Source organism: Opisthocomus hoazin, chromosome 12 (genome assembly GCF_030867145.1).
Source record: "Opisthocomus hoazin isolate bOpiHoa1 chromosome 12, bOpiHoa1.hap1, whole genome shotgun sequence".
Taxonomy (NCBI): domain Eukaryota; kingdom Metazoa; phylum Chordata; class Aves; order Opisthocomiformes; family Opisthocomidae; genus Opisthocomus; species Opisthocomus hoazin.
In genome coordinates, this window is record NC_134425.1 from 10,803,488 (window position 1) to 10,816,217 (window position 12,730).

Below are 12,730 nucleotides of genomic sequence, written 5' to 3' on the forward strand. Positions count from 1 at the left end.
TCCTATTGTCAATTATAATTAGCTATCAAATTTTATAATGACTAGCAGCAATAATAGCAATAAGCATATTGATTGAGGACAAGATGTCTGGAATATTTTGATTTTTTTGTTTTAAATGATTTCGTGATTGACATAGAATAATTAATGGCTCAGATGAAATCCTTCTCTTTCTTATCGATAGACAAAACATCAAAATGCTTTAATAATTTTTATTAAACAAGAATTTATTATAGAAGTATTTAAATGTCATTATTTTTAAAGCTCGTACTCCTTTCTGGGACTGATTTGTTTACCAGTGCAATTTGATTACACTTAGTTTCCTTCACAGGTGAAATACTGCTGGATTTGAAACAGGTTCTAGGATTTTAGCATCAAAACATTCTTACTTGCAAACCTTCAGTAATAAGCAAAAAGAACTCCCTAGCATATCAGTATGTACCTTTACAAAATCCTCTCCATTTTTCAGCCAGAAAACACTGTCATTCTTTGCTATCCAGCAACTTTGCTAGAAGCTCAAAGCATGCTATTCTAAGTAGAGTCTTCATCCTTGAAAGAAATGTGCTTACAGAAGATTGACCAAAATGATATTCAGTTACAAACTTCTACCCTGACCTACTCTCATGCTTCAGCCTTACAGAAAAAACTGTGGAGATTTTAGAGAGTCACATTCCACTTCGAAGTAGATTAATTCCGCTTATCAAACTAGACGAATACTACACAATATTAAGATTAATCATATTTTCTTCAGAAATTCTACTTCAATTGTTCAAAGAGCAGATGGCCAGTTGTTAGTTGTTCAGTTTAACAATGCACTCATTTTGCTAATATAATATGTATAATGTCAGTTTAACCATGCCTCCAGTTTTTTCAAAGTAATTAACAAATGTACTTCACGTGAATTAGTAAAGTATGTTTTCATTAATGACTCTTGTATTCCTTACTTGAATCCTTATCTGTTTTATGCCCCAGAAAGCCTTATTCCCTTCTAAAACACCACCTAGTATTCTAACCTTTTGTGTTTTAAGCCTTGAGCAGTTTTTTTCAATTCCAGTGTGTTTCTGTGAAATCAACATTCACAAGTCTAGAACTGAGATGCCTAGCCTGGCTTTATAATGCCCTAAAACCACAAATAAAAGAAGTCAGACTGTTCATGCAGATCTCTCTCATTTTCCTTGCCCTAATGATGCTTATTACCTCCTCTGACTTTGCACTGAATTACTCAGATGCTTTATTCAAAGCTGCCTTATGTGCTTTCCTCTGAAATCAGAGGTTGCTAACTTCTATTCAGCATCCCATACCTGAATTTTCATGTTTGCTCCTGAACTACTGAGACCATTTTATATAGAGATTGTTTTGTAAGTAGACTCAATTACCATTCTTATTTCCTCATAAAAAAGCACCTCCCATGATATTATCCATGTGGATCACCTCTCCTGCTATTCTTGAGCTATGAAAAACACTAATGGTGAAGTTTGTGATATGTCTGAATGCACTTTCATAGCTGAGAACTGCAAACCAGCTTTACGTGATATACCAGCCCTCCACTGACCAATGGCAAATGCTCCGCAACCCATTAGAATCTATGGAGTTCTGTGTAACTCTGTATTTATGTGCAAATGAATAAAAACTACCTTATTAAATCCTATGTTTCTGTGCAAAAATGATGGATTATCTAGTTTGAGTTCCACTAAGCCAGAGAAAAAAGGGTCAAGCGAAATAGGTTAATATTTCTGAGCTTCTCCTGTTTAAACCTCCATAAAGTCTTATTTCCTTCTCTTTCTAAAACTTACGGAAATTTACTCAGCCCTAAATTAGAGGTAATTATGTGATGCACCAAAGTAACTCCCTAAAATGTTAGAATTATTGCTAGTAATGCCTATAGTAATTTTTACAACAAAAGGCTAAATAAAATTAAATAAATGAAAGCATGAACAAAGGTATTCATGGCATTAAAAAGCACATTGTAGCTGAAGGCTTATTCTGAAGAGTAATTATGTCTCTCTTCCTTTTTAATCAGTGTCCTTGTATTTTTTAAAGGAATATACAATATAGATAACTTTAGTAGGGCATGTGCTGCGTGATGATTCAATTACTGTATTTATATTCTGGGTAAATCATAAAGAGTCTTTCTGGCTTTATGCCCTTTCCCATTAGGTGATAAAATTGCCTCATACTTCTTCATTTCTAAAGAATGCAGTTGGTATGGGTAATTACCTTTGTCAGATAGAGCCCACAGCTTTGTCCTTGAGATTCCTCTGCTCTATGCCTGGAAAATATTTATTGTGGTCAAATCACCATTTACATTTCAAGATCTTGTGTATATTTTCATCTATTGCTTTGACTAATAATTCACAAGAATTTCTACTCGTTGCGGCAACTCTGGTACTTTGCCAAGTACTTGGGCCACTAGTATGCTTTTTGTTTGGCAAGCGAAGCTGAATTCCAAAAATCATTTCATAAAGTAGTCAATCAAAATGAAAATAATAGCTCCATGACTGCAGTGCCTTAAGAATAAGGAAAACAAAAATTCCATTAAAACCCTTCATTCAGAGATTTAAAACTTGGCTAAACGCATTTCTTCAAGCTAAGAGAAATGTCCTGTCCCAGGCAGCATGGCACTGGCTTTGGAATTCCCCAGCGGACCGATTTGTTGCATATCTGTGCATGTGATGCACAGAGCGTGAGAAGAGGGAGAAGCTTTCGAAGACCCTTCTTGTAACCTGCTGCAGAAAAGCAAATGGATGTACATTTCATCCCTGTACTTCCCAGTACACCTGAAAAGGCTTGAGTCTGTACTAATTATAAAAGAACCTGTCTATGCTTGCATATGTTCAGGGTAGTACCTCACAAACGGAACCTGAGATTTGACCTGAACACAGGCTGAGCAATCCAGTGCTGCACATGGTCATAAGAAGGCCAGGAAGAAAATACAGATCTTGAGTAGCCCACTCAGTGTGAGGTCAGGTGAAAGAAGGCTCAGGGACTTCAGAGGGATCATCATTTAGTTGTCTTTAAAGTTTATGAGCCATGGTTTCTGTTATTTGTCGGTGTGTTTTCCACAAATCTCAGAGGCTGCCAACTGCAATATGTTTAGAAGTTTTTTCATGTTGAAATCTATGGTCATTCAAAGATTTTCTACTATGTAATATACATATTCTTGAGAAAAAGATTACCGGACTTTTTTAAAACAGAATTCCAGATAAACACTGCTAATAGTTAATGCACTGTAGTATACCTTCTGTTTTCAAAGAATTCACTAGAATCCTGTATCTCAATCTCAGCTACAGTTTAGGAGGAATGAGCATGCAAATAGCAGGATATTCATATTTAAATTGGAGGAATGTTGTGCAGTGAAATTATGTTGCTAATACAGTTCTTTCTGGCCTAAGTTAAAACAGCTTCTCTGAGATTAGTCTGCTTTGGTTTCAGACTACATAAGCTCTCCGCGTATTACTGCTTTTGTTGTATCAATTAACCAGCAATGACTGAAGTACAGGGCATTTCCTTAGTCTTAATGAGACAAGGATGCTAGGGAAATATCTGAAGTGTGGCTGTTACAGCCATTAGAAGATGGAAATCCATGCAGCTGGAGGCAGAAAGAAGACAGAGTTTAATTCTTATATGCCTTATACACGTATGAAAATCTGATAGCTTGAATGATCAGTGATTCTGAACTCCATTCAGAACCTGTGCAAAGTGTAGCAAAAATGTTCTAATAAATAAATCATGGCTATTTGATTTTCTTTTAGTAGCTGAGTAGCATTGACAACACATAACTCAGTAAGTACTGCAAAACCTGTACAGAAACCAAGAGAAATCTGAGGAGGTTAGTGCAGCCTGAACTCTGCTCTGCTTCACTGCCCAGCAAAATTGCTGACCAGTTAATACAAGCAACACAAGTATGTCAATGTGAACAACAGTCATATCTATAAATGTAACTTATACAAACTAAAAAATGTATTTGTGTGTTCAGATGAAAGGGATCACATATGACTATTAGGATCCTGACTTTTCTAGGTTTTACTGAATGGCAGATAAATCTATTTCAAAAAAGTACCAAGGAACCAAAGATGTGATGAGCGTTTGTACATACAAAAAAGATGTACCAAAAGAAACTTCTGTAAGTTAATCATTCATTCTTACTGCACTGCAATTCAGGCTCTCAGAGAATACTTGCACATGCCCCTAGATTCCTTTCCTGTTCAGGGCATAGCTCCAGAGAGCCCAAACATACGAGCAGCATAATCAGCCCTGACTTACAAAGCAAGGCTATATCCATCCCTGTTCTCTCAAGTATGTAGCTAAAATAAACCTCCCAACCTTAGCATACAATTTTAAGCTCACATAAGTCTCAACTAAACAACAAAACAATGAGAAAACTCATTAGTCCAGTATTTGAAGTCCAGAGTCAGTGGCAGAAAACAACGTTCACCTTTTGCATCCACAGACCAAAAGGTACGTTCTCATGGAAAGGTCAATTTGCCAGGGAGCCTGCTTCCTCTAGCCCGCAATCATCTAGATGTCCTCGCTCCTGACTCATTCAGGAGGGTAAACTTGGATGTATGGCAATGTAGAAAGAAAATTTAAGAACAAATTCATAGGTGCAATAACCTTCAGTACGCCTCTTGCCATGAGTGTTATGACATATATTTCTTCTGTGAATCCTAAGCCTGTATTTCAGAGTGATCTTTCAAAGAGGTCAGAGTTCTTTGCAATATTCTCTTCTCTTAAAAATCCATATGACACAATTCACACAGAGGAGTCACTTCATGACCAGAGAGGAAAAAAATTAAACAACAAAGAGGCAAAAATTAATTTGACAATATAAGAAAGAAGTATAAGAAACCATACAGTAGAAAAAATGTGCAAAAGGAATGAAATTTTTAAGCGTAGACAGATTTGAGGGTAGTAGTTGAGAGGATCAAAGCTGCAGAAGGAATTTATCTACTATTTTTTTTCTAAATTCATGAAAAATGTATAACTAAATCTGAAATACTGAAACTGACACCTAAATGTCACTTGTACCATGTTAATCACTTTCAGTCCAGTCTTTTTCATTGGTTGCTCTTTGCATTTTTTCATCTTTAGTAACAAAAAAAAGATTCAGAGGTATGAGATATTTGAAGAAATATCTCTAGGGGGCATGCAACACAGTTACTGTGATTTAAACAGGAGGCATAAGCTATGTGCAACTTGTCTACATATTTTGAGAATCAGAACATAAAGGCAATACAAAAGTTTGGGCAATTGTCTGTGGCAAAGTCACTCAAGGCACCTTTTCCTTTCTCTGGCTGGTTTCACCTCCCAAGAGGAATGGCAGCAGACAATCAGAAACTCCTCCTTCGCAGAGGCTGGAAGGAGTCTGCTAGTGATGGGAGAGTGAAAGGAGGGAAACACAACCCTCTGACTGTGCACAGGTCTCAGAATATGATGGCAGTGCTATTTGTCACCAACAGCATGAATTTGTTCTGAATTAGAAATAGCCAGACACTCGCCTACGAATAGGAAAAAAAATGTCCTCCTCCTGAAAAAAAACCCAAACCCAACTCCAAACTGGTCTTTTGCCTGCGCAGTACTTACACAAAAAAGTCACAGTCCCCACTGGCTTGTGCATTTGTGTTTCTACCCCCAGCTTTTTGCTAGACATGAAAGGCTGAAGTTCACATTTTAGGGCATTCAGGTTAAAAAGAAGTAGCATGTTTAAAATAATCCACACACATTCTGAATCTGATCACTTTCAAAGAGATCAGCCAGTCTGAATCTAAAAGTCTTCATCCTCAAGCCAGGTGAAAATGCAGTAGTTATGTTCAAGTCAGCCAGACCAATCCTGTCTCGGAAGATTCCCAGTGGTTGAGGGATAATACAAAAGAGTAACTTCATCACAGTGACAGGAGAAAACTGCCCCAAATTACCTGTGCTTAAAGCACAAATTTAGCTGCAGGTAACTTATGAGCACAAAGTTCTGAAATAGTGATTTATGTTTTGGCAAAACTTGGTGTTTATCTATAAAAGTGTTTATAAATCAGGGTATATTTACGTTCTACCATGCTGGGAATCAAGAAAAAACCAGTATGATGGCTTATGATTAGTAAGCAAGTGTAATGGCAATGAAATGGTGCTATCATTGCCCCACATGAATACAGGTGAGCCCTGAACTGAACCTGGAAAGAAGCTAGCCTAGGAAGAGAAGATGCTCCTGTACAAGTGACGTTGGTGTATTTATTTTCATGGGAGAGATCAGCAGTCCATTAATATTACTGTCAGTAAAAGCATCGCAATGACACACTTTGTATTTTCATTTGCTGCTTGTGTCTGCCTCCAAAGATTTCTGTTATTTTATAACAAAGATTTTGCTTATTACTGCATTGGGAAAAAATCTAAAAATGCCCATTTCACCCTGCTTGACAGTTCTATGAACAAATTTAGTTTCTGCATAAGGAGTTTAAAAATAATTTCTTGTAAATAAGCAAAGATTGTAGTCTATGAAATTAAGCTCTTGTTTTATGTAACTGTCAAATAATTATATTAGGAATGTGAAAATAAGCCATCAGGAGGAATGCAAATGCTTAGAACAAGATTGGCATTGTTATTTTCATAGCCAGTCTGGTAAGAGGCAATTTCACAATAGTGACAGATGCTGAGGCTTCCATGAAGTTTAATGATGAGGCTGATTTCTTACCAAATTCTTGAATATAACTATGTTTTAAAAATCTGAAGACGTAACAGGCAGATTTCATTCTGCTGTATCTTAGTAAAGTGCACTTCCGTTAACTTTGCTTTGACACATACATACAAGTAAGGGAGATCAAAAAATGAACTGGGAGAGTTTCTTGAAAAATTATTATGTTTTTAATTTTTAGAGGAAACAAAATGCAAAATTGCTTCACTTTACATCTTACTATTCCAGTATCTAAAAACTTTGGCTCACAAACTAATAATTCTGCTTTCCACGTCATTGGTAAATCATAATCTGACATTCCTCGTGTCTTGAGAAAATTGGTATGGAAATTTTATATCTTTCTCCTTTAAAAACACCAAAATTATTAACTAGTTTGATATTAACCTGGGAAAAATATGCCCTGTGAAACCAGAGCTTACTTTCTTTCTTTATGTAGTTTGATTCGCTGGGTCAGCTCGGCTTTCCTGTAAGCAGAAAATATTCTTGCTTATTTATCAAAACAGCGTTTGCCTGAAAGATTTAATAGTAATTAACAGGGCACTGTTGGCACTACCGCACTACTGGCAATGAAATACACAAAGTATTCAGGCAGGTCTTCGGAATACAGTTTACAGGGGGCGTAAGTTGAGAGCATATTTTATACTCAGAGCTATCTTTCTCATACGTATGCCATTTCAGTTACCTGTCACAGATTCCTAACCTGTTTGTTTTCAAAAACAAGTACCACAGAAAAAGTCTGGACGATAAAAATGGGCCAAATAAGCACTTTTTATCATCTCATTCATTATGTCCATAGCTACAGCATTATGAAACTGAGCATTAAAAGTTCTGTATCATAGTACTATACCATTTAAAAAAGGGGGGGGGGGGGGGGAAGCAAGCATCAACATCACGCTATTTTCTACATCCAAGAATTAGCAGCACTGATTATCAGGCTCTGAAGAGAAGTATTGTTACAACAATATGTCAAGTGTGTATGAATGTATGGGAATTATGCATATAGATTGATTACAGAATAGATACATCAGCAGAAACATTTTCATAGTTTGTGTTTCGGTTAAGGCAATGACATGGAATGACAGACCTGCATTCTGAATCTGTTCTTTTGCTGCGATATGTTTACATCAAATGTCAAAAACACAATGCTAATATTAATAATATGTTGTCATAAGTGACCTGTCAGCAGCGCTTACAATTCCAAATTAATCAAGAATTCTTCTTGATTAAAATCTAGGACCCATATTCCTAGGCAGTGTGACACTCCTCGCTCCCAGTGACTTAGGTGTGCAGATCAGTCACAACAGTTCTGTGGATCTGAACAATCCACGTTCTTGTCTAGAGCTACATATGAGTAAATTTATTCATATGTATCAAACAGGACTACTTTCATGCAACATTACCCATGTGCTTAATCATTTATGGTACTGAAACACAATATCACTCAGGGTTAAGAGAGTCTGGGTTGAGTCTACAATTTACTTCTACAATAGCAAAGCTTTTTTTTTTTCTCTGTCTTAATTTAACTAACTAAATATAAGGCTTTGGTTTTCGGTCTTCTAAACATTTTTTAACATTTAGCCTATATACCCTACAGAAATTTACTCCTGCATCTCTTCAGAATCTATACTACTGTAGTCACTGAAAAAAAATGCAGTTCTGGAAAGTAAAAGAAATGGAACGTCTGCAGAAATTGTTTTCTTTCAAAAATTCTCAAATTTAAAAATCCAATGCGTTTAACTTTTTACTGAATTACGTAAAGTTTCCACTGCACACGCTGTTACAATTAATTATAAAACCAACAGAACTAGACATCCATATACACAAATACTTACTAGTTTCTGTAGCTACTATAGTTATGTTGTGCCACATATTTGTTTCTCTGTCCAGTGGTGTTGCCAAAGTTATTTTCCCATCTTCTGCATTAATGTTGAACTGCCTCTCAAGGTCAGTATGCCGATCAATGGAAAACCTACAAAACAGACATCCCTGTAATCTACTTAATGAAGTTGGTGTAATCCATACAATCACAAGACAATTTAGGGAGCCCTCGGAGAGCTGAAGTTTATAGCCAAATGGATTGAGAAGCTCAATAGCATAATAATTTATGAGACAAAATGACAAACTGAGACTAAAAAAACTTAATAATTATTGCCCAAGGAGTAATTAGCTGTATACCCAGTGTGAAGGTCATAAAATGCCCCCAGGTTCACTGAGTAACATCTTTGAAAAACGGTGCTGATCAAGAGCTAATTACACAATCCATCACATTTACTAGACAGTTTCTATGGTATTTCACAGTAACTGCTGATAATTTCAACAGTAATGTATAAATCACACCAAAGTGGTGGGCTTCATGATTATTTTAAAAAGGGCTGAATAATGTTATTTTACCAATAAATTTCAGATTAATGAAGCATGAACTATTCACCAAGCATATTCTTTGGTTATGGTTCAAGCAGCTCCATGGGCAGTCCTCTGTTAGCGAATCACCATTTTCCTATAAAACACTTCAAACACTGAAGGGCTGTTCGTTTTATGGATTGACATCACTGATTTTTAACAAAACAGTTTCAGCTGACAGGTAGTCAGAGTTTGCAAATGTGAACATCCAGGTAAATTGCGCAGCCTAAACAGAGCCAGCTTGTCAACAAGAAAGAGCTGCAGCAGATTGCTCCAATGGTGCATTAAGCAGGATGATGATTTAAAGCTCAGAACAGGATCTCCAGGAAAGCTTTTATGTTTGTCCATTTTCACAGTTATTTTATTAACTTATTATTCACAAAACGAAATTAAATCACAAAATCAAGCATTCCAATTTTTTGACAGGAAAGGTATGAAATGACAGAGTTTAGTGATAAACTATTGATATGGTTCAACAAAAATTGACTTCAAGGGGTTTTACTGAATCCGAATTGTGGATTTATAGAAAACCCTTTTCAGCCTTTGTGTCTGTGTATTACAGAACCTAACAGCATGCACTGACAATTTTTACACCTGTTCTGCATTGTATCTAGGCATAATGGGGTGAGTTAGGATATAGTATCAGACTGGATTACATTATATAGTGGTCAGAAAAGTGGCTCAGAGTGTCAGGTTCTCATTATGTTTCTACTTTTTGCAAATGCACTGTTAAATTCACCAATAAAACAAGAGCATATTTTGCTACAGTGACAATGACGCAGTTATCCAAACATCAGTTATTCCCTTCTGGTTTATGCTTTATCATCAGCAATTTCCAAAAAAAGTTCTGATTCGGAAGTTCCTTTATATGCTACAATAAATATATTCTGATGAACTCAAACTCATTCCACTGTAACACAATTGATTTTGACAGACATAGCATTAGGATCTGATTTCAAAGCTAAAGATTATGGTCTTCATCTTTTTTTATTTCAATGTCAGATTTTTTCATATTTAGAATGAAAGATACATTGCAATTAGATTGCTTGTGCAATACATTCAGTAAAATACAGTTCACTTCCAAACAATTATTTCTAAGCTATGAAAATTTATCAAAATCTTAAAGTTCCAATGTTTAATGACTTTATTACTAAAGATCAAGGCTAGCATGATCACACTGGTAAAGTACTTAACGTCTGATGGACTCAAAAGTGAACTCCCCTGTTTAACTAGGAAATGGGATATGTGAGACATTTAAGTTTTCTGGTTTTAAACTCTGAGAAGAACTAGTTTTACTCACTTAAAAACAAGTAGTTGTGTTAAGAAAAGTACCAGAAAAAATATAATGTAAAGTTCCAAGGATATGTGCCTAAAGCTAGGCACATGCGTCTATATTTGGACATTTAAGTAAATTTATTTTCAAATGAGCTCCACATACTCAGTTCTCAGTGGTTTAATGGGAAATGTATTATTCTCAGCATTTCTGAAAATCAGGTCACTTGTGTGGAAGAATGAAGCTGTAGGTGCCTAACTTCAGACAATCGTTTTTGAAAATGTATCTTAACCTTATTTTGATGTCTCCCTCATGCCAATTAAAGTATTAGAAGTAAAATTCTGGTACTAGTGAAGTTAGTAAAAAATATCTTACAGACTTTCACAGGTTTAAGATGTCGCTGAAGAAAATACAATACAGACAGCCATGAACATCACTTTTTTTTAAGACATCACTTAAAATTCTCTTTTAATTCTTGATGTTTATGTAATCATGCAGAAAGAACTCTTCTGATATCAAACATTTATGAAATTTTTACAGACCACAGACAAAATAAAATATGAAATGTTTATATCCTATTTAATGTTTAGTTGACCCCGGCATGACATAAATTCTATTGAGATAAGACACATTTTTTTCTCTGAGAATCATAGAATCACAGGTTAGAAAAGACCTATGAGATCATCAAGTCCAACTGTCAACCCAACACCACCATGCCTACTAAACACTATTGTGAAGTGCCACACCTACACATTTTTTGAACACCTCCTTCTTTAAACTTCCATTGACAGTCTTCCTGCAGTACATATTTTTAAGTTATAAAACTGGGAGTGTAACATCTGTGAGTCTATTACATTGCATTTCATCTCATCCCAACAGCATTTATTCACAATGCAAAACCAACATTCAAAATGAAACATTTTTAACAAAAGTTACATAGTTTTACAAGACTACAAAGAGGTAAAAACCTCTCCTGATTTTAATTTGATAAATATCTCGTACAAAAATAGTGTCATAAACCCAGAAAAACTAATAGTATATTTGCAGTTTCCTTTTCATGATAATGGTATTGTAACTCTTTTTAATGGGAATGCATTGTCAGATACGTAAGCTATACTTAAAACATACATTTCTCTAAAAATGAGAAAATAATATCTTGGGAAATAATATCTTTTGAAATCGCCATAAACCCAGCACAGATTATTGGGAAGTTTTGGTTAGTTTATGGGTCTGCTATAGCAATTATAGGAACAACTCCATAGTGGTTTAACAGAAGACTTAAAGTGATTCTCAGTTGTACTCCTGCACTACTGCTATCGCTGTTGTGACTTAATTCGATATATTCTTTATTTGCACCAATGTAAAGAGCAGAAATCCCTTTTTGCTGCACCTGCTGAGATTTGAATCACAGTACTGGTACCTCATCAGTAGTAAATCACCATTGTTTATGAATGCCAGGCAGATCGGACTTGCTACTTACTGACAGATAAACAGCTGTACCCTTAGGGAGGCAGAAAATATCGTATCCAGGTTTTTAAGGCCTGCTGTGAATTAAAAAACTGATCAACTGCTGCCAAAGATGAAATCTCTGTCGATACAAATGGGGAAAACCTGCCACAGCGAAGCTTATCTCTCCACAGAGAAAAAGACTGAAGGGCAGTGATTTATAGGAGGGCAGAGACAGTATAGGAAGAAAGATTATTACTCATGCTTTTTTCCTATGCACTTGGATCATGCTTTATTCAAGATAATTTACTGCAGACAAATAGACCTTGGTTATAAAAAAACCAACAAAAACATGAAATAAGTACTACTGGCATCAATAGATTTGTATGCTAATAGATAATGATCTTTCAAGCCTAACTATACTAGAATCTAGAATGTACCACCCTTACTAAATAAACTACAGTAAAGCTTTACAACTAGCTTAGCTGAATTCACTGGGTCCCTTTCCCAAGAAAGACGCACACAGCCTAGATGTGGTAAGATGTGAGCCACTGACGCATGCTTCTGAAATGACTAGGCTAGAATAAGACAAACTACTGATCATGTCTACAATTATTAGCCAAATTTGTAAATCCTTTTTGCCACCAAAGCAACATGCACAGCAGAATAGCAAATAAAAATAAAAGAAATTTTGCTGCTTATTTTAAAAATACCGGCTTATGAAAGACATGATATCGTTAGACTGACCTAACCACTGATATGAAGAGATAGTTCATGTTCATTGGAGAAACAGATAATGAAAGCATAATTCAGCTGCATAGCACATTATCACTTAGCCATTCAGATGCCTTTGCTTACCCACAACAAGGGCTCAATACCCACCATGCGAAAAGTCCCACAAAATATAAGCCTCTGTTAGTCCCATCCATCTA

The 12,730-nt window shown here is 35.7% G+C and overlaps 1 protein-coding gene across 1 annotated transcript in view; it reads right to left on the reverse strand.

Moving 5' to 3' along the window:
* CDH8 (cadherin 8) overlaps nucleotides 1-12,730 on the reverse strand; it is a 150,560-nt gene that overhangs the window by 43,487 nt on the left and 94,343 nt on the right. Inside the window, exon 9 of the mRNA XM_075433595.1 lies at nucleotides 8,512-8,648. Within this exon, the coding sequence (XP_075289710.1) occupies nucleotides 8,512-8,648 (137 nt within the window). The remainder of the gene's footprint in view (nucleotides 1-8,511; nucleotides 8,649-12,730) is intronic.